Source organism: Oryctolagus cuniculus, chromosome 5 (genome assembly GCF_051225735.1).
Source record: "Oryctolagus cuniculus isolate XC-2025 breed Fujian yellow rabbit chromosome 5, ASM5122573v1, whole genome shotgun sequence".
Classification (NCBI taxonomy): domain Eukaryota; kingdom Metazoa; phylum Chordata; class Mammalia; order Lagomorpha; family Leporidae; genus Oryctolagus; species Oryctolagus cuniculus.
In genome coordinates, this window is record NC_142871.1 from 107,166,465 (window position 1) to 107,190,701 (window position 24,237).

At 35.1% G+C, this 24,237-nt stretch overlaps 1 protein-coding gene across 1 annotated transcript in view; it reads left to right on the top strand.

Moving 5' to 3' along the window:
- EYS (EGF-like photoreceptor maintenance factor) overlaps positions 1 to 24,237 on the top strand; it is a 1,804,868-nt gene that overhangs the window by 97,814 nt on the left and 1,682,817 nt on the right. The window contains 1 exon segment of the mRNA XM_089333540.1: positions 23,127 to 23,286. Coding sequence (XP_089189666.1) covers positions 23,127 to 23,286 — 160 coding nt within the window.

The following is a 24,237-nucleotide window of genomic DNA, read 5'->3' on the forward strand; positions in this document are numbered from 1 at the left end:
CATTTTGGCTCCTTTTTGTGATGGGGACACCTCAATACCTTACTGCTAAATAAGAAATTCACAAACAATTGTTATACTGGGGTACATTTGCTTATTCACGCAGGGCGATATGCAGTTTGTGTTCTGAACTTTTAAAAACATAAAGCTAAGTATTGGATTTTATAAATAACTTTTAGATTATAAATGCAAATGAGAAGTAAACTTCTTTAAAAAATATTAGAACAACCTAAAAATCAGCAAAATATCATTTAATGCAATATGAATGAAACATTTTATACTTCTGCATCTATATAACCCTAAATATACACTATTTATATTTCTGTATCATAAAGGAAAAAATTAGATAGCATTTTCACATATAGGTACAAAAATATAAGTTTGACAAAACTGAATTGGGAGTATGTACCTTAATTTTTATAAGTTGTAATAATTTGCTATCTAAAAACATTCGGTATCTAAAATTAAATGAAGGGCATTAAAAAACTTCATGGCCAAGGCATAATAAGAAAAAAAATATGGTTTTCAAATTTTTTGAACCAAAATAAATGCATCATTCTTTTTTTCAGTGTTTATTTGACAGACAGGGAAACAGAAATGAGGAGTCGTTAGGCAGAGAGAGTTTTCATGGATTGCTGCTTTATCCCTCAAATGTCCACAAACTCCTGAGGTTGGACAAGTCAGAACCTGAAGCCAGGAACTGAACCCTCGTTTCCCACTTGGGTAGCAGGAAGACAATTGCTTGGGTGGACATTGCTGATTTCCAGGGGTCATATTATTAAGATGATGGAATCAGGGACTGAGCTGGGAGGCAAATCCAGCCCCCCTGATGTGGAACACAAGCCTTGTAATTAGCGATTTATGTTTAATTTTAATTTATTTTTAAGGAATATAAATTTCATAAGTACAACTTTAGGAACATAGTTATTCTCACCATACCTGCCTTCCCACCCATACTCCCACCCATCCTTCTCCTCCCTCTCCACTTCCCAGTCCCATTATCTATTTTTTTTAAAGGTTTATTTATTTATTTGAAAGAAAGAGTTACACAGAGAGAGGAGAGGCAGAGAGAGAGCAGTCTTCATCCACTTGTTCACTCTCCAATTGCCCTCAATGGCTGGAGCTGTGCCGAACTGAAGCCAGGAGCCAGGAGCTTGTTCCAGGTCTCCCAAATGGGTGCAGGGGCCCAAGCACTTGGGCCATCTTCCACTGCTTTCTCAGGCCATACCAGAGAGCTGGATCGGAAGTGGAGTAGCAAAACTTGAACCAGCACCCATATGGGATGCTGGCACTGCAGTCGGAGACTTTACGCACTACACCCCAGCACCAGCTCCAACCCATTTTCTGTTAAGATACATTTTCAATTAACTTTGTACACAGAAGACCAACTTTATACTAGGTAAAGATTTCAACAATTTGCACACACACAAAAAAACTGTTTGAAAACTAATTTTACAGTTAACTCTCATAATACAACTCATTGTGGACAGAGGTCCTGCATGTGAGTTAGTGCACAGTGACTTCTGTTGTTAATTTAACAATTAACACTCTTAGGTATGACTTCAGTGACCACCCAAAGCCTTTTGATTCCACAAACTCTGTCAGTGTTTAGACAAGGCTATAAGCAATGTGGAAGTTCTCTGCTCCCTTTAGAGAATAGTACATCCTTCTTTGATGGCCACTTCTTTCTGCTGGAGTCTCACAGAACTCCTTCATGAAAAACATTTTTTTAGCCACAGTCTTGGCTTTCCATGCCTGAAATGCTCTCACGGGCTTTTAAGCCAGACTAGGAGGACTTAAGGGCTGATTTTGAGGTCAGAGTGTTACTTAAAGAGATTGTTATTCTATGAGTCTGCTGTGTGGACTGCATCCCATGTTGGAACATTCTCTCCTTTTTAATTCTATCTATTATTATTACCAGGCACTTGATCCTATCTATATGTTCACTTTAACACTTAATATGATGACTTTAATAATTAAGATGACATTTTTGCCACCAAGCTTAATGTAATTTGAGTCTCATGACAAGTTTTTAAACTGTACCCTTAGAAGTAAGTCCATAGGTATGTACGCAGATTTATACAGCTTTAAAACATAATAAGCTATTTGACCTCTAGGCTAATCACCAACCATCAACTAACTAAATGTCATTTTCCCATGAAATTTGTGAGTATCTTTGTATTAAAACATGCAATTAAAATATCCATTATATAATTATTTTAGAGTAAAAACAATTAAGCAATAATGACAAAAACTGCAATGTTTCCATATAATAAATATGCATATATTTTGAGCATCATTTTGAAATTTCTTAATGGCTTTTGGAAATACATAAACTAAAATGTTCAGTGGAAAACTGCTGTATAATTCTGAGTATAATTTTTATATATAAAGTATTTTTCCACTTGTAACAAAATTATTTTTATGCATTGTCTGCAGTGTGAGAAAGGTTCAAAGGCATGTCCAAAAAAATCACTTGTTTGTCACCTCCCAGAGAAACAATTACATATATTAGTAACTATAGATCAGGAACACAAGGTTACCAGACAACAGTCAGAATAGGAAGCCAGTTAAATGGTAAAGTCAGCATAGTTGATGATGTCATCTATCACTCGAAAAATTCAGGACCTTATAAATTTTAATTAAGATAAAATGTCCTTTCTATGTTTGTTTTGATTTGATAGAAACAATAAGTGTCTGAAGCCTGTGAACTACCTGGGTTTGGACAAATTAGAATAGAGAGGGACACAGTAGCAAAGAACCAGAGAAAACCATGGGGAACAACTAATGTGAAAGTTACAGAGTGGCTCTGAGTTATTGTGAGGACTTAACTCATGATAAAAGTTTTGGGTCAGAGTTTTGATAGTGGGGCCTGGATGATATTTGAGTTATATGCAGATCTGTATGAAAAAGGATATAAACTACATTTAGATGTCAATTTACTCCTATTATAGGGAGTGGACCAAAATTATACCTGGAAGATAGATTTTCAAATATACATTCCCATGAAGTTCTGTGAAGAATAAGGTATATCCTATAGTGACATTAAGAATAGGAAAATGATATTAAGTGCAACAGAAAAATAATAGAGAAAAAAAACTTTGTAGGTCAGAACCTTATTAATTCCAAGCCATGCTCTTCATTATGAGTTAAATTTCTCGATTTTCAATTCATTTTCTTTATAATTAAAGTGGCATAAGGATGCTGAACTTTCTTATTGAAATTGTGATGAGGAATATCTAATCAAGTACTTTCACAATGCCAATTGCATTCTCAGTATGAATAATATAAATGGCTCCTATGATAAAGTTTCATTGTTTCATAATGGAGAGTATTTGGTTTCTAATGATCACAACATAAGAATAAACTACTAAGGAAATTAGCAGTTCATGGCATAAAATGTCCTTGTATTATAAAAATAAATAATGATACCTAATATATTAAAATGTGATTGATATTCTTTACACTATAAAGTAAAAATACAGGTATTTTGTGATTAAATGCTATTTTTTATGACTGATGGTTAAGATAGGATTTTTTCTGTTAGAATTTCAGTGATATACTATAATACTCATTTTTTATTTTAATAGATAAGACACATAGTTAGAAACACAAGTTATAGTTTGTGTCTATTGAAATATTTTATAATTTTTTAATATTGTGGCTTAAATTGCAGGCTGCTATTTTTATCCAATCAAAGAAAATGCCAATAAGGATTTATACAAAGCTACTTTGGTTCTCTTCTCTTAACACCTGGCTCAGGGATACAGATATAAGGATTCTGTTTATCTTTTATTTCATCTTTCTAAGTCTCCTATAAGGTTTCTTTAGAGAATCCACAAAAAATAAAATTAAAAAAAATCTCATCTAGTTTAACTTCACCATCTGCTTTTATTTCTGTCTTCTATTTCCATGTTCTAGTTAAATCTTTTTTAAAGTTATTTTCATCAAGAATAACTTATGCAAACTCACACTGAAAGAAGTAAAGCTCAAATTAGAATTCTAAGTGAGTACCTGTTGGGGTAGGATTAAGAGAATTTAAATTTTAATTGCAACAATGAAAGTATAAACAAAATAACAAAATTTCTCTCCTCTTCATCTACCTTTCCCTCTCTCTCTCTCTCTCTCTCTCTCTCTCTCTGTCTCCTCCACCACTCCAGGCCATATATCAACTCTACCTGCACACACACAGAGGAATTTGGATGTGTAATTAAATTTTCAGGGACAGACCAGATAAACATTTAACCAGAGAATCAATTCCAATATAATTCTTCTAGTCTGCTTCGAAGTTCCTGGAAGAACACAGACATGCTCCTGCCTCAAATCTTTATCTGAAATATACTTAGTTAATTTTATGATTTATGGTTTTTTTCTCTATAAAAGTATTTTTCAAAGGGTTAATTCTCCGTCTCTCCCTGGACACCCAACCAAAAATATTAAATGATACCTTCTAGCAATACATGCCATCCCCTCTGTTTCTTTTTCAATATTTTCATCTGAACTCTCAGATCACATTTTAGTTCTCCATATGTCTTTTTAATTGAATGTTAAACTAGATTAGGTTTAAAGTAAGCTATATGAACATAAACATCTTTATTTCTGTATACTGCACTAACCTTCTTCCGGGACAGTAGCAAAATTGCCACTAAGGAATTCCTTCAAGTGGGAAGAGCATCAATTTCATAAAATGACCAGTAAGAAAGCCCTGTTTCAGAAATAAGGTAATCAGAGCTAGCCTTGTGGAGAAGTTCATTTAGTGAAAAGTGGAAAGAATTAAGGTGATTCACAATATACCATTCACATAGCTTTTATGTAAAAATTATAAAAGTTAATGAAAGAGATACTGATCAAGGTCAGTATATTATGAAAGCAAAATATTAGGATTCATATACAAAATTTCAAAATCTGAAATTCACATGATGATCAAATCTTCAATTAAACAGAAATGCTTTCACTTCACCCCAGTTAAAACAGAAATCAGCAAGTAACAAATATTGATGATGATGTGGGGGAAAAAGTACCCTGCTCCATTGTTGGTGGAAACACACTGGTACAGCCAGTGCGGAAGACAGTATGGAGATACCTGAGAAATCTGAATATAGACCTCCCATATGACCCAGCCATCCACTCTTGGGAATTTACCCAAACCAAAAGAAATCAGCACATGAAACAGTTATCTGTATCCTACGTTCATTTTAGCTAAATTCACAATAGCTAAAATATATAATCAACCTAGCTGTCCATCAACTGAAGACATGATAAAGAAATTATGCAACACCAAACAGCCAGGAAATATTGGATCAAAAATGTCACTATGGCTGTGGTTGAGTAAACCTGTCTTAGCAGAAGTTTAGGCTGTAGAAGGCAGAAAAGAACAAGGCAAGTAAACAGATAAAATGCACATGACTATGAAAGTTAGGGGATCCAGAGCTTACAAAAGCAAAGTTTCTGTTTCAGAGAAGCAGAGCCATGGCATGAGGCAGACTTAAGAATAGGAAATGATTTTCTAGTTCCTGTGGGCCCTGCATCTAAAGGGTGCACATAGTCGGTTACGTCAAATTTCTTTCCTCTTCTTTTCCTTCCTTAGCTGGAACAGAGTAGGTGGTTTCATATCAAAAAGAGGAATATATACGCTTCTTGGTCACAGAGTCTTATCTACCCTTCCCTCTAAAACACTCAGATTAAGTTTATGTGATCCTTGTCTTCCCTTTCTACTATTGGACATTTCTGTGAAAAGTTTTGAGGAGTTGTGTTAAATAGATGGAACTAGCATGAAAATAACCATGCACTTTCTCTGTTTCATTTTTAAGGCCTGGGGACAGGCAGAGGGAGAATTTCAAACTCATTAAACACAAAGTAGCTAAACTAAAGAGTCTGAATTTCATCACTGCTGTATGATCAGCAGCAATCTTGTGACCCATGTTTTACATAACTTCTTGTGGGGAAGTTGATTATGCCTAAAGTAGTGTTTAAGGACATGAGTATCATCACATTATCTTTCTGCTTTTAGGTCTTTGTAATGTATATGCATTATTCCTTTTTTTTTTTCTTGGTTCTTCAAAATATCTTAATCACTTGAATAACTATCATATTTTAAGTGAACATGTATGTTTCAACTTAGAAAAAATTATTTTATTTATTTGAAAGTCAGTGTTACACAGAAGGAGAAGGAGAGGGAGAGAGAGAGAGAGACAGAGAGAGAGAGAGAGACAGAGGTCTTCCATCCACTGGTTCACTCCCCAGATGGTTGCAACAACTGGAGCTGTGCCGGTCTGAAGCCAGGAGACAGGAGCCTCCTTCAGGTCTCCCACGTGGGTGCAGGGGCCATCTTCTACTGCTTTCCGAGGCCATAGCAGAGAGCTGGATCAGAAGTGGAGCATCCTAGACTAAAACTGGCACCCATATGGGATGCCGGTGCTTCAGGCCAGGGCTTTAACCTGCTGTGCCACAGTGCCTGCTCCAGAATTTTTTTTTTTCAAAGAACACAAAAAATATATATTTCACTGGACTCAAGTATAAGCAAGTCTCTAGTGGTTTTATTGTCATAAAATTAGTGATAGAAACTTCTTTTATGGTCAAAATTACATAATATTCTCTAGGTCCTCTTGGTGTTCCCTTCCTCCTGGGCAAACAATAACAAAGCATTTGATGTCCCCAATATGGAAGGATTAATAGAAATCAAAGTTGCAATAAAGCTTCCACTGGATGTCAAGGATTTTGTGTACAGAAATTTATAGATGTCTTAATACTAGTTCCAGTATAAAAACGGAAATACTCGGGAATTAATGCTTATGTCAATGTCACTTCTACATACAAGATACGTAAACTAACTGGTTTAAAATTGAGTATTACTCTGTAATTCCAAGTTTTTCTATTGAATTCCTAAAATTAATGCTAGATATGTAATAGAAAAATTTAAGAGAAACTTTAATGATGAATTAATAAAGTTTTCTCACACTTAAGTTTAATGGCTTCTATATCACTGTGCATTTATAAAATGTAGCACTAAAGGAGTTGCAATTACATCTTTTATCAGTTCTGTTGATTAATTTCAGAAATAATCTTACATTCAGTATTATAGTAAATTAAAGTACTTAAATATAAGAAGCAATAGTTTAATTCATCCAAATTAATGCAACTCTTGTGAATGGTTGTATTTATGGAAAACACATATACATATTTACAATATCTTAAAGATACCTATTTTATTTCATTAATGCTGAAATAGGAAAAGTTTAGAGAAGAAAGAAATACTTTATTTAACAGTGTTTATCATTTAAAAATTGTGTCTTTTATTTTAGCTTTTTTATGTAAGGTAAGCAAATTTCATGTATTTCATATATGCATGTTTAGGTATATAGTGATACTGCCTACCCCCCTGCCCATTCTCCCAGCAGCCCTCCTCCTTCCTCTCATTCCCTCTCATAATTTTTACAATGATCTATATTCAGTTTAGTTTATATTCGTAAGATTAACCCTATAGTAGGTAAAGAGGTCAACAAATAGTAAGAAGAAAAAAACACTGTTCCTCAACAGTAGAGAAAAACACTTGAAATAATCATCAAATATAATTCATTGGTAGGAATGCAAAAATATGGAAAGGTATTATCCTTTATGAGAATTTAAGTCATGTTATGTTTTATATCCTTAAGATGGCAACTCTTCTCTCAAAATTCAGCAGTTAGGGCCATAACTTACATATGCTTGCTAAAGTTATATTCCTATAATGGGGTATAATAACTAGATGGAATATAAATTTGAAGAAGAGTTTTTGGGTATCCAGTCTTTGCTTGAAAGAATGATAGGACTCCAAACTTCCCATACCCTATCCCCAGACCTATGAGTGTTATCAAACCTGGCAAATTTATAAATAAGATTAAGACCACAATTTTAGATGAAATTATCCTGAATATCACAGGGGACAGATAGGATCCAATAACGTTTGAAGTATTGCTGACACTGAGACTGATTTCACACCTCTCCTCTAGAAATTTGAGACATAAGTGCTATTTTTAGCCATTAAGTTTTTAGCAATTTTGTTACAGTAGCAATTGGAAACAAATGCATGTAGGGTTCAAGAATAAGATGATGAGAGAACCTCTCTCACTGAAACCAAGTTTGAATATAAGTATGGTGATAAGTTCTCTACAAAAGATGTAAATAAAATACAAAAAGAAGTCAAAGCTGATTGATTTGCAGTGATCATTTTTAGTTTTAGTGGAGTTTAAGGGTCATTTTGATTTTGACATGTGGATCAAATATATAACAGGAACAACAAATGGCAACAGGATTAATCTGTTGGTTCTATATCTCAGAGCAAATGGATTCAACATTCATTGCCTATAACCCTGTGTTTAATTTGACATGGTTGGTAGGTTTGGTGAATCCATTTGTCAACTTCTTAGGGAAGCAGGCATGCTCATGAAGTGAATACTTGTCCTGTAACGTTTTACCCTCGCATCATTCTCTCAGACAGGCATAGCCTCTACTAATACCATATCTCATCAAACTAATTTATCATCCACATCAGGACACATTGGAGATTTAAATGAGATACTATCAATTAGTTGTCTGGAAAAACAAGCATTAAATGAGGTCTGGTTTACACCTGAGGGACTGATTAACTGTTACTATTGACACTACGGACAGATTAACTTTAAAAATTGGGACCTGATGTTATCTTTAACAATTGCAAAGTGATGTTTTAAGCCTGTACTCCAACACACAAAAAAATGGTTAAAATGAGACAATCAAGACTACAAAGTGAGAATTTACGCAATTTATTACAGAACCAACATCTTGGTTGCAGATGTGGTCACAGAGGCTTGTAGTTAACTAATTTTCATTCATTGGTAAGTTTTAGCAGAGTCTTCAGTCATTCCGCATTGTGTGGAAAATATATGTGTATTTTAAATGTCTTAGGTATCTTTACCCTCTTTGTTGTTTCCTGTTGCTAGTAGACCTTGATGAAGGGATATTTGTTGGAAAACTGCATTTTAGGAACTCTGTACTCCAGGTTCATACGCAATGTTGCACAAGGCAAGTTGTGACCCTACCTTATGCTTTGCAGTATTACTCACTGGGATATATTTCTCAATGTCAATTGCAAAATATCTATCTATCTATCTATCTATCTATCTAAACCTAATATGAATATTTCAAATTTATACTCGATAATAATGTATATTTATTACTCAAGAGGAATTGCAGCCTCAATTGACAACACACACACACATACACACAAATCAATATTTCTTATATCCTTTTTCGGATTCTCATAATCTTTTTCCACCTAAATCTGGGATTAAGCAGAACGTTTTTTTCAGGAGGGAGCACAGTAGGCAGGTGGGTGACTAGAGGAGGAATATCCCTAGGTCCTGTCGGAATACAACTTGCAGTATTTGTTGCTTTTGCTATTGTATTTTGTATTTGTTTATCATTCACAAATCTGAATCAGCCTTCAAATATTCTTTTAACAGTTATGAGAAAAATTTGCTTTATTGATTTTTGGTTAGTTTCCAAGTTTCTCTACCCTGATACTCACCTGAAATCCTAAACATATTTGTGGTTAGTGCTATGTTTTCTAGAGTTAGCATACATTTTTCAAGAAATCTGACTCAACTAAAATCAGGAAAATCCTTCAGAAAATATGCAGGTGACCAGATGAACAAAACTCCTTAAAATGAGATGCAAAGTTTAATTACATATTAGCCCAAGAAGAGTTGGTATATACTATCAACTAGTTATATTTTCATCCAAAAATTGCTCTTCCTATTTGAATAATGAATAGAGGAATCTGAGGAAATAAAATAAATTTCCATTCTTAAAAGTTAGCTTCTTCTCTTATCATCTTATGATGTGCTAAATGTGTATTATAAGCACTTACTTATAATACGTATACCTATTGTGGGTATACATTGTAGCTAACATAGTTTCTGCAAAAGCACTCTCAGTTGTGAACACATTTCTCCTGAACAGAGTGTGGCTGCAAAATGTGGGAACACAGCTCCTGTCAAAGCATTCTCAGTTGAGGACACACTCTTCCTGGCCATAGGGAGTGGCAACAGGATCTGATTAGCAATACGGAATTGATTAGAGATAGCAAATGACCTATTATCAAGAAGAGCATTTAGTTCTCACTGGAACATTGGCTTCCATGAAGACATGAAGCTACTTTCCCAGACTTACTTATCTGGTAAACCAAGTCACAAGGCACCTCATCAATGTCTTGACAATCATGTTATAAATATTATCAAGTAATGTTACAAGTAATTTAATTTATTTGAAAGTCAGAGTTACCACAGAGAGAAGGAGAGGCAGAGAGAGAGAGAGGTCTTCCACCTGCTGGTTCACTTCCCAAATGGCTGGAGATACACTGATCTGAAGCCAGGAGCCTGGAGCTTCTTCTAGGCCTTTTCACGTGGATGCAGGGGCCCAAAGACTTGGGCCATCTTCCACTTCTTTCCCAGGCCACAGCAGAGAGCTGGATCGGAAGTGGAGCAGCCAGGACACGAGCAGGCCCCCATGTGCAGTGCTGGCACTGGAGGCAGCGGCTTTACCCACTACACCACAGCACCGGCCCCTCTAGTAGAATCCTTAAGATTGATATTTTTGATATTTTTCAAGCAAGAAAATTTTGTAATTAATTATATAAGAATTGGAAATCATAATACTATTTTACCAAACTTCTAAAATTTAGAAAATTTATATTCAGAAGACTGCCTAAATGGGACTACCATGATGTTAAACCAAATAAGCAGGGGCTGGCATTGTGGCGCAGCAGGCTAATGCTGGCATCCCATATTGGAGTGGCTGTTTTGAGTCCTGGCTACTGTGCTTCAGATCCAGTTCCTTTTAAATACACTTGAAGAAGCAATGGAAGATGGCCCACCTATTTCGACCCCTGTTACTCATGTGGGAGACATGGATGATTTCCATTTCCAGAGTCCTGGCTTCAGCCTGGCCCACAACTGGCTATTACAGCCATATGGGGAGTGAACCAGTAGATGAAAGATTAAGAGACCTCTCTCTCTCTCTCTCTCTCTCTGACTCTCCATCTTTATCTTATACTACCAATAAAGAAAGAACTACTTAGAGAAAGAGAGAGAGAGAGAGAGAGAGAGAGAGAGATGTAAAGCCATTTAGTCAACTTAAAGCCATTTACATAAAGTCAATTATGTAAAACCATTGAGTCAATTTGTGTTTATTGTGTTTGGTTTAGTCAATCTGAGGAACTCAAGTAACTCAATACAAATTTATTGCAATGAATAGGGGCAATTATAAAACTTTATAAAAATAAAATCAAGGGGCTGGCACTGTGGCTCACTTGGTTAATCCTCCACCTGTGGCGCCAGCATCCCATATGGGTGCCAGGTTCTAGTCCCAGTTACTCCTCTTCCAGTCCAGCTCTCTGCTGTGGCCTGGGAAAGCAGTGGAGGATGGCCCAAGTGCTTGGGCCCCTGCACCCCATGGGAGACCAGGAGGAAGCACCTGGCTCTTGGCTTCAGATTGGCGTGACGCTGTCCGTAGCAGCCATTTGGAGAATGATGCAACGGAGGGAAGACCTTTCTCTCTCTCTTTCTCACTGTCTATAACTCTACCTGTCAAATAAAAATAAAAAAATACAAATAAAATCAAAATTAATATGATAAGAGACATTATTTTCAAATGACTTTAAAAGATAGTTAAGAAAAAATATTCAGGGGCCAGCGCCATGGCTCACTTGGTTAATCCTCCACCTGCGGCACTGGCATCCCATATGGATGCTGGGTTCTAGTCCTGGTTGCCCCTCTTCCAGTCTAGCTCTCTGCTGTGGCCCAGGAAGGTAGTGGAGGATGGCCCAAGTGCTTGGGTCCCTGTACCCACAAGGGAGACCAGGAAGAAGCACCTGGTTCCTGGCTTCAGATTGGTGCAGTGCCAGCCATGGCGGTCATTTGGGGAGTGAACAAATGGAAGGAAGACCTTTCTCTGTCTCTCTCTCTCATTGTCTATTTCTTTAAGAGAAAGAAAGAAAGAAAGAAAGAAAGAAAGAAAGAAAGAAAGAAAGAAAGAAAGAAAGAGAAAGAAAGGAAGGAAGAAAGAAAGAAAGACAAAAAGGAGAAAAATATTCAATATAATGAAACTGAAAAAAATATCCTGAACACTTGGACAATCAAGTGAAAAGTATTACAAAACCCAGTAATTTAAATGTTACAGCACTGGAATGAAAAAAAAAAAACAGAATTAAATTAATAAGAACATATAGAAAACCAAATTCATGAATATATTTAAAGTCTCCTTCTGGATGTAGAAAATGAAATCAGTGGGGCCAGCATTGTGGTATAATCTAGCATCTGAGGTGAGAGAATCCCATGTGGAAGTCAGTTTGTGTCTAGGCTACTCCACTTCAATCCAGCTCCCTGCTAATGTGCCTAGGAAGGCAGCAGAGAATGGCCCAGGTACATCAGGGACCTGGATGAAAGTCCTGATTCCTGGATTTGGCCTGGCCAACCTCCAACTGTTGAGGTCATTTGGGGAGTGAACCAGCAGATTCGAGATGTCTCTGTCTCTGTCTCTGTCTCTCTCTCTGCAGCTCTGCCTTTCAAATGGATAAAATAAATCTAAAAAAATGAAAGAAAATGAAATTGGTTAGGTAAAGATTCGTTACACCAAAGTGATATTGGTGGGGTGGGAGTTCAGCCTAGATGCTTGTGTCCTGTATCAAAGGACCTGGATTCTATATTCAGCGTCTGTTCTCTACTCCAGCTACCACTAATACAGAGCCTGTGAGACTGTAGCTATGGTGGCTCAAGTAGTTGGATTCCTGCCATACATGTAGGAGTCCTGGGCTGAGTTTTAGACTCTCAGCTTCAACCTGGCCCAGTCCTAGCCACTGATGACATTTGAGGAATGAACCAGTGGATGAAGATCTCTCTCTCTCTCTCTCTCCCTTTCTTTCTCTCTCTCACTCTGTTCTTAAATACATAAATAAATAATTTTAAAATTGTATTGTAAAAATAAAGAGGTGTTTTTGTAAGAACATTCAATTCACATTAACTTCTACAGATGACAAAGATATTTTAACACACATTTAATTTCAATATACATTTAAATTGCAAAATTCCAACTAATGAGGAACTGAAGTAATCTAGCACAATGCTACTTGAAGAAACTTGATCTGTATGAAAATAGATAACTGATCAATTATCACCTTTTAAAAAAGAATATTTGACTCTCTTTTAGCCTGTCAATGATGTATTCTTCCTGGCTTGATAAGTTTACCAAATGTGTCTGTTGATGGTATGAAAACAGCATAAATGAGAAATCTAGAGCTGCTTTGGAAGCAAAATGACATATTGAAAGGAGTTGAGATATTTTTATTTCTCTGGAAAAAGTGAAATTTAATTATAACAAAAATGCATGAAGTTAATGAAAGTCATCTTCAACCTAAAACTATGTCATTAACTGCTTAGTTAATTAATTGTTTTATTTAATAGTATAGTACCTAATCACGAAGTGAATAATGCTGCAATAATACTGATAATATTAAAAAGCATGGGAGAATACAGAAAAAATACCTAAGACAAGTTTTGCATTGTATAGCAATTGTACAGTCCTAAGGGATAACATAAATTGTGAAAAATACCTTTGGATGCTGTACATTTCTCTACATTGATGAAACATTCTGATATTTGCTCAATCTCATGAGACTTTATCACAGAACTGGGGAAAGAGCAAGGCTTTGTTTGTTTTGCTTTCTGCCATTCTGTTTTATTTTTGGAGGGGAATGTGATATAATGTTATGCCTCCAGGGTAAAAATGCTTATCACCTTACAGATAACAAATCAAGTTGATAATCTTCAATAAATGTTTATAAATCATTTCAAACTTTTCCTTTAAGAAAATTAGAAATAGTTAAATATGATGACTTTGTGGAAAATTCTAGACATTAATTAATATATTAACAACTCTTAAACCTTGGGCTTCATTGAGAACTCGCCTAGAAATGTACAAATGTTTTCTATTGAAATATCATTTTTAAAATATTTGTTTAAAGTATAAATATAGTACAAAAGGTAAATAAATATACCTCTCACAATATTCAAAATTAAAACGACCTTTTCTTTTTTTATTATAAACACTTTTATTTAGTAAATATGATTTTCCAAAGTACAGTTTATGGATTATAATGGCTTTTGTCTCCCCCCATAACTTCCCTCCCACCTGCACCACGCCCATCTCCCGCTCCCTCTCCCATTCCATTCACATCAAGATTCATTTTCAATTCTCTTTATATACAGAAGATCGATTTAGGATATATTAAGTAAAGATTTCATCAGTTTGACCACACAGAACATAAGGTGTAAAATACTGTTTGAGTACTAGTTATAGCATTAATTCACATTAGACAACACATTAAGGACAGAGATCCCACATGAGGAGTAAGTGCACAGTGACTCCTGTTGTTGACTTAACAATTGACACTCTTGTTTATGGCGTCAGAAATCTCCCTAGGCTCTAGTCACGAGTTTCTAAGGCTATGGAAGCCTCTTGAGTTCACTGACTTTGATCTTATTTAGACAAGGCCATAGTCAAAGTGGAAATTCTCTCCTCCCTTCAGAGAAAGGTACCTCCTTCTTTGATGGCCCATTCTTTCTACTGGGATCTCACTTGCAGAGATCTTTCATTTAGGATTTTTTTTTTCCAGAGTGTCTTGGCTTTCCATGCCTAAAATACTCTCATGAGCTCTTCAGTCAGATCCGAATGCCTTAAGGGCTGATTCTGAGGCCAGAGTGCTATTTAGGACATCTGCCATTCTATGAGTCTGCTGTGTATCTCACTTCCCATGTTGGATTGTTCTCTCCATTTTTTATTCTATCAGTATTCGCAGACACTAGTCTTGTTTGTGTGATCCCTTTGACTTTTAGACCTATCAGTGTGATGAATTGTGAACTGAAATTGATCACTTGGACTTGCGAGATGGCATTGGTACATGCAATCCTGAAGGGATTGTATTGGAATCCCCTGTCACATTTCTAACTCCACCATTTGGGGCAAGTCTGATTGAGCATGTCCCAAATTGTACATCTCCTCCTTGTCTTATTCCCACTCTTATATTTAACAGGGATCACTTTTCAGTTAAATTTCAACACCTAAGAATAAATGTGTATTAATTACAGAGTTCAACCAATAGTATTAACTAAAGCAAAAAAAAAATACTAACAGGGATAAAGGATTAAATTGTACATCAACAGTCAGGACAAGGGCTGATCAAGTCACTGTTTCTCATAATGTCCCTTTAACTTCAACAGGTTTCCTTTTTTGTGGTTGGTTAGTACATTTTTCTGTGGTACATACACATGTTCATTTAAAATGGTATCTTATTTTTATACTTTATAATTATTAAAAATGAAAATTCACCTATAATGCACATATATGAGAGAAGAAGAGTGAGAATTAAGATACGTTTTATATTTTAATCTCACACTGAGTGTTCTGTCTTAAAAGTTTTATCCAATGCTTAATGTGGACATAAACATGATATATGGAATTGTATCTTAATAAATCATTCTTTTAACAGTTTTCAGTATTCACTTTTATGAAAAAGTAAGGGACAATAAATGAACATGAGTCTTTCTGATATTTTAATTTTTTTTATTTTGACTTTTAGTAATTCTGTTTCTAATTAGAATGTGCACATTTCAAGTTAATTTATTTTTCTCTTAAATATTCACTCCTCTTCCTTTTAAAATCCATGAGGAATTTAAGAATTCAAATTCAAATGTTTCATCAGTTCAAGGGAGATGCATTTTGTCTTTTATAGTTGTTACTGTCATTATTTTTTAGTATTATCCTATTCTATTGCTTCTATTTCTCTTTCCACTATTCTTAATATGTAACTGTAAAGATTTAGTTTAATTCTCCAAAATTGCCTTGCTTTTTGGTATTTTAACTGAAATTCTTTTATTTATTGTATGCAAATTACATGCACTTCATATATACAAATTTAGGCCAAATTGTCTTTTTTAACCTTACCATTCTCATCCAACAGCTTCTCCCTCTTGAGTTTCATCAATGTATTCTATACTCTATCAACAACCTAACTCTGCTTCTGCTAAAATCTATTCTGCCATGGCCAACCTACACAACTGTCTTGATTTTAGAATACTGCAATTAATATTAAATACTTTTTTCCTCTCAGATGTCCCACTTTTAATAAAACCCAGATAACAAAAAATATGAATATGCTTATTTACTGAAATTACTGTCTGTGGGAACCTAATTTTTAAGGATACTGCTCTAAAGTTTGATTTTTTCAAACTCATAAAGGTTTTATTTCTCTAATGTTGATTTTCAGAGGTGGAATCCTTCCAGAGACACAAATACAAATGAGATATCATATTCTTCTTGATATTTCAGAAATCCAAAACTGTGTTAATTAATGAGTTAAGCAGCTTGTAACTGGTTCCTTAGTACCATAGGATCTCTACTCCTATACATGTGGCAGACAATATGTAGAACATCTCACATAAATATTATCTTCTATATCAATTTCAAATACACAGACATAAAAATATGGTGTCTTTTCTATTTCCAGCTTTTCCCATTACTCCTGTCAGTTAACTCTTTATTTATTTAAGTAGTAAAAAAAAAAAAATGCGTGCTTTGACTAAGGAACTCTCTGTTTCAGCTATTCTGAATCCTTCCTTATGTGTTCATCCTAAATAAAGTCTTCCATAATTCTCTATTTTGCCTACGAAATTATTCACTTTTTAATGTATTTCCCATTTCACGTAGTCTATAAATACATGCCTTCAACCAGAATAAAACCTCCTCTTTGCTTTTGTGTTATGTGGACTCTTCCTTCCTGTTCCCATTATATGAGAAACTACTTTTCTACATAGCACTAATCACACTACATGAGATTTCTTAGAATGACTGTAAACACATTAGTTGTGAGTTCAGTAAATAGAAGCTAGGGTGTTATAATAATTAAATTTTGTGTTACTTCTTTGCATAATGACTATAGAATAGTTAGGTTCAAAAAAATGTTTGTTAAGCTTTCACATATCAGCAGAATTTAGTTTAGTCATTAAGTTGTCAACACCAATAATCATTTTCCAAACTCTTGTGTTTCCATCATTTTACCTATTTTATTATACAGATACTATGTGTGGGTACCACCAAACAAAACTGGAGGCAATATGCCAATAATATGTGTTTAAATGATATATTTACTACTGAACTTATACACTTAATTTAAAATAGCATGTAAGTAGGGCAGTGCCAGCATACCATATGGGCACCGGTTCAATTCAAGTCTCGGCAGCTCCACTTCCAATCCAGCTCTCTGTCATGGCCTGGGAAAGCAGTGAAAGATGACCAAAGTGCTTGAGCCCCTGCACCCATGTGGGAAACCTGGAAGAAGCTCGTGGCTCCTGCCTTTGAATCAGCTCAGCTCCAGCCATTGCAGCCATCTGGGGAGTGAGCCAGCAGATGGAAGACTTTTCTCTCTCTCTGCCTCTGACTCTGCCTCTCTGCAACTCTGCATTTCAAGCAAATAAATAAATCTTAAAAAAAAAAAAAGTAGTGTGTAAGCAAGTACACACACACACACACACACACACTAAGGTTATTCTATTAAGATCTCATATGGAGAAAAACATTTTTTTCTCTGTTTTTCCATACAGTTTCTTAAAAGTGGTAAATGCTTTCATTTACCATGAATAGAATCACAAGGAATACAGGTGCTGGGATCCTAGGTATGCAGTTTCTTTAAGGGAGAGTTTATAATACTTAATATATCTGAAAGGTAATATTGCTAAAAGAAATACACATCTTGCCAAAGAAAGTTAGCTGTTAAAATAAGAAATCAACATTTAGAGCTATTTTAAAAATTTCTCAATATTTTCAATCAAAATCAGTTTTCCTTTATAAAAAAGAAGACTTAAAGACAGCAATACTGAATACATTTGAAGTAAGATTTAATAAATTCATTGGTTAGGGTTATAAAATTGTTATAAATATGTATTTTATGTCAATCAAATGAAAATCACAAAGTTGTGGGACTGAAAGTTTACTTCTTTCTGATATAACATCTGACATGTGATACAAGAAAGAGATTGCTTTTCTTTTTATGGACAATTTTCTTGAATCTCTTGTTTCTTTATAATCTTTGTGAAACTACTTCATCGTTGTCTTAATTTCACTGCTTGCTTACAAAAATTATGCCTCTCACACGATGACTGAAGTTCAAAGTCAGTTCAAGTTTAGTTTTGTAATATGTGCCAGTTAATTAGTTCACTGTCAACAGTAATATAGATGTTCATTTCCAAATGAATGTCTTTATATCCCCACTCCCTGGAACCCCACTCACTATAAGAAGAAATAGGACAAATGTGGAATGAGTTCCTCTTTTTAATTTTTGTACATGAATTGAATAGTCAAGTGCATAAAGCATTAACATACTGCTATTTTCCAAGTATATTTTATGAGTAATTTATAAGTACCACCTGTTCACTTCAATTAAGGTAATGTTTATTTTCTTAAATAAATGTAGCTTATTCTATTTGTAGTGTAAGAGTAAATTTATACATTTGAGGAATAGTTTACATTTAAGACCAATCTTTGACCTCTGTTTTAGGTTGGTTATGCATTTGTAACTAAGTGCCCTTCCCCAAACAGTCTGTTTCTCTCCCATGACATGCCGGCTGGAGCTCTGCTCCCATTCCCTTCTTTTTGTGCATAACAATTTGAATTTATAATCTATTCAGGGAAACCAACATCCTGGTTTGCTTTTGCACTGCTCAACTACACCAGACACAATAGTTTCAGTGCTAAAAAAATAACTAAATAAATGTGAGAGATGTGCTATTCAATCTGAATTGAGTTGATCATCCTAGATCCACTCTACCACAAAAGTGAAACAATTTTATTGAAATAGAATTGTATTTAATTCATTTTTCCATGATATATTTTTAATTATTTTTTTCAAAATGTATTTATTTCTAAATTTTAACCAACATGAAAATGTTCGTCATTATGGGGTACTATGTGATTTTCTGTTACATTGTACATAGAGGGAACATTGAAAATTATGAATTTTGAAATATATTCTCAGAACATAGTGGTTTTTCTGATAAACATTTGTTGTCTAGATCATGAATTCAATGAAAACAATAATAAAACTAAGAGTGTACTTTTTACTTTTAATGACTTTATCAAATCATTAAATCATCAATGTTGAAGCAAATGTATGATAATTACTGCAATACAATTATCAATTCTCATTGATATTAATAAAATTGAATATATTTCTTTATTAAGTTTGAGATAACATACTTTTAATCTACATTATATTAAAGTCTTAATAGGCCACTAATTAAAGACTTCAAATAAATAAAAGTAAATCTTTAAAAAAGTTAAAAAAATAAAGACTTCAACAAGTGAAAAATAACATAGCTCAATGGGAATTTAGGAAAGGGCTGTAAACAACAAATGAAAAGAGGCCAATTTCACTTGCAAAGAGTAAATGCTTTTCAAGATTTATTTATTGTTTGAAAGGCAGACTTACAGAGAGGCAGAGGCAGAGAGAGAGAGAGAGAGAGGAGTCTTCCATCCACTGGTTCACTCCCCAAATATCCACAAGGGCCAGAACTGGGCCAGTCTGAAGCCAGGACCCAGGAGCTTCTTCCGGGTCTCCCATGCAGGTGCAGGTGTCCAAGCACTTAAGCCATCTTCCACTATTTTCCCAGGCCATAGCAGAAAGCTGGATGAGAAGTGGAGTAGCGGGACTCGAATCAGTGCCCATATAGGATGCCGGCACTTCAGACGGTGGCTACCCGCTACACCACAGCATTGGTCCCTATTTATAGTATTTTAAAAATTTATATAAGGTGAACAAATTTCGTGTGTTTCATAAATACAGATTTAGGATCCTAGTGATACTTCCCACTGTACCATCTCTCTCTCTCTCCCATGCTCCACCCTCTCTCTTCAGAAAATCAGGCCTCTCCTTGAAATTATCTTCAATGTAAAAAAGCAATTTATAGTATCTGCATTTCAGAAAGACATTTATGTAGTCCTACAAATGGCTATTAATCATTACATTTTCATCTGACTAATTTTTAAATAACTAAGAAAATAGTGTTTAATAATTTTAAATTAGTAGACAAAAATTCTATACATTTATGAAGTACTATGCAATATTTCATCACATTATGATTGCATAATATTCAATCATCATACATATGAGTATCTACTCTAGCATTTAACATTTCTTTATGGTGAAAACATCTAAAATCCTTTCTTTCAGGGTTTTCTCTTCCAATAGAGAAAAGTACCATACATTGTCACTATCTAGGGTCACCCTACTACAGAAGAGAACCAGAGGACTCCGTAGTTCTATCTAGATACAACTTACCACCAGTCACTCGGCGCTTTCCCATCTCTTCTCTCTTCCCCTCCCTGTCTCTGCTAACCACCATTATATTTTTAATCTCTATGAGGCCACTTATATTTTAGACCCCGCAAATGAGAATCATCACTTTCCTAGGATTAGCAACTTTTTTATTTTTATTTTTTGAATAAAATATACATGTATTCTGGTGAAAAATCTTGAAATCCATGTATAATTTTTTCATTAAATCTATTTCCATGAATTTTATACCATATGATAGTATTTGTTCATGTTAATATGATATTAATATAATGGTAACAGATTTGATAGAGTTTATAGATAGAGTTCTAAGAATATAATGACATTCTCTTCTTAAAACAAAAGCTGAATTACTGTAAAAACTGTATTAATTTATGGTAAATTATGTAATTATTTTCCACAACAATATTTTTAATATATTATCAATTGTTTAACACCTAATGTCAAATATAACTTAAGAATATTGTCTGGATATAGTTCTCTCAATAAACTAAAACGAATGAATGAAAATTAAATGAGTCATTAATGCAAGCTATGCTATATTTTCATGTTTATCTTCTTTCCTTGGCTAGTAGCAAAGTCATAGCTATTTAGAGATGAAGTTATAGTTAATTCATGCAAAAGCATCTAGTCTTTCATCTCACTCTTAATTTAATCATGTTCTATTAATCTACTCTAAGGATTGTATTGTATATCTATTTTCTTATTGTTTCTGTGAAGTAAAATGCATGTGTGTATGTGCATTCTCTCATGAACATTTCATGATATGTAATTTTTAGAGATGGATACAGTAATACAGTAATCCTCCATACTCATATGGCCTAGTGAAATTTCTTAAGTCAGACAAGAATTTATTAATTTTAAAACAGTGTAATCAGAGCTCTAGCTTTCTACATCAAATAGTCTGTAAATTTAAATTTTGTCTAAAGTCACATTGGCTTCTTGTCCTCATTCACAATAGGGGAACCTATTGACAGGTAAGTTGTTCTGATACTCCTTTAATCTATTATGGGCAAGTTTATTTTTTTAATTCAGAGAAGCCAAGAAGTCTAATTTGGTCTAAAGGTAATATACAAACTAACAGAAAGAGCAAGATAGGATACTTGTGAACAAGAATCTATGTTATTGTCATCTTTCCTGGCCTCAGCCATCTTTACGTGCTACCTGCTCCTCACTCATTCATCACCTGTAAGGTTTTTTTTTTTTTTTTTTTTTTTTTTTTAAGATTTATTTATTTATTTAAAAGGAAGAGTTACAGAGAGGCAGAGGCAGAGAGAGAGCGTCTTCCATCCACTGGCTCATTCCCCAAATGGACAGAGCTGCACCGATCTGAAGCCAGGAGACAGGAGCTTCTTCCAGGTCTCCCATGAGGGTGGAGGGACCCAAGCATTTGGGCCATCTTCTACTGCTTTCCCAGGCCATAGCAGAGAGGTGGGACCGAAATGGAGCAGTTGGATCTTGATCATGTCCCTTATGGGGTGCCAGTACTGCAGGCGGCCGCTTTACCTGCTACACCACAGCAGCAGCCCTACCTCAAAGTCTTTACAAGATGTTTTAAATCTGATTTTCAAATGAATGTTTGACTAGTAGGCTTGCCAGAAAGAAATGTAGATTGCATGTATTTGATTTGGTGGAATCTGCTATTCTTAGCTCAAAATATTTAAATACATTGTTGGGCATTTGCTTTATTGGTTAAGATGCCAATTAAGACACTCATATCACATATGGTACCCATACCTGGGTTTGACATCTGATGTCACTCTGGATTCCAGCTTTTGCTAATGTGTTCCCTGGGAAGCAAGAGGGGATGATTCAGATATTTGAATATCTGCCATCCATATGGAATGCCCAGATGGAATTTCCAGCTCCTGGGTTCAGCCTGACCCAACCCTGGCTGTGGCAGGCATTCAGGCATTTGGAGAGTGAACCAGCAGGTTCTCTCTGGTTCTCTCCCATACACGTACTCTCTTCTGTCCTCTTGCTATCTCTCTGCATTGTGAATGAAGCAAATAAATAATTTTTTAAAGATTTATGTATTTATTTGAAATTCCAAGTTACACAGAAAGAGGAGAAGCAGAGAAACACACACACACACACACACACACAGAGAGAGAGAGAGAGAGAGAGAGAGAGAGGTCTTCTATGCAATGGTTCACTCCTCAATTGACCGCAACAGCCAGAGCTGCACCAATCTGAAGCCAGGAGACAGGAGCTTCTTCCAGGTCTCCCACTGGAGTGGAGGGGCCCAAGGACTTGGGCCACCTTCTACTGCTTTCCCAAGCCGCAACAGAGAGCTGGATTGAAAGTCGAGTAGCCGGGTCTTGAACCAGTGCCCATATGGGATGCCGGTGCTTCAGGCCAGGGTGTTAACCTGCTGTGCCACAGCACTGACCCCAACAAACAAATTTTTAAAATTAAACAGAAAAAAGTATACAACACAAAGAGAACAAAATCCTTAGTGATGACTTACTTTAACCTTAACTGTTATCATTTTAAGTGAAGAAGTGATTGTACAGAATCCTCTCAGTATAACCCTATTTTGTTAAGTTTTTGTACATAGATATAGATTTTGATAAACCTTCATATTTGTTATCACAAAAAGGTTCACAAATATGTGTGTGAGATGTGTTTGTGTATACTGAAACATTAATAAGATATTTATCATTTTTCATTACTTCATTCTTATTACTTTTCATTACTTGTTTTATTCCAGTACACATGCATCCTCTGGTACACAAGAAACTCAAGTTCCTGTGTGAAGAATATTCACTTAATTCATCATTCATGTTGCTACTGTGGCGTCACCTGCAATGACATTTGTGGAGCTAAAGTTCTTCCTCAGTTTGACTATGTCTGCCAACTGGAAAGTGCAGGTAATGGGACTTTAAAAAATATTTAGATGTACCTGATTACTTCAAAATTAATTAGATAAGTATTCATTTTCTAATCACAAAGTATTTTTATTGATATATTTATTTATTTTGAAAGAGTTACGGAGAGGCAGAGGCAAAGAGAGAGAGAGAGAGAGAGAGAGAGATCTTCCATCCGCAGATTCACTCCCCAAATAGCCCCAATGGCCAGAGCTAGTCCAATTCGAAGCCAGGAGCCTGGGGCTTCTTCCTGTTCTCCCATGTCGGTGCAGGGCCCAAGAAGTTAGGCCATATTCTATTGCTTTCCCAGGCCATAACAGAGAGCTGGATGGCCATGGTATAGCAGCGGGACTCGAACTGGTGCCCATATGGGATGAAGTCAAAGCAGGCGGCTACCTCACCTGGTACACCACAGCACCAGCCCCAACACAAAGTATTTTATAACTCAGACACAATATAAAGTAAAATAAAAGTAACAATCTTTGTCCTTGATTTTTTTCCTTTAACTGATCCAATTGAGGAGTGAACCATTGGATGGAAGACCTCTTTCTGTCTCTCTCTCTCTCTCTCTCTTTCTCTGCCTCTCCTCTCTCTGTGTAACTCTGATTTTCAAATAAATAAATAAATCTTTAAAAAATTATTTGCTTCATCCGCAACTACATCCTACATTTTTTTAAACTAACTACTTCCTAATGCAGGATATGTATGTGTAAAGAAAATGTGTTCTCTTCTTTCCAAGGAGAACAAATACTCAGAGAGATAAATCTTCAATTCTATATGAAATAAAATGTTTAAAAAAAAAGAAGAAGAAAGAGAAAAAAATGGACTACAGAGAAAGTAGGTTGGAAGGTCAGGAAATTTTTTCCATGAGCAAACCTGCTATTTAAGACAGAGATGGAGAATAAAGAGAAATTGGGGAAATCAGCATTCTGGATTATATGTATGTATGTATAT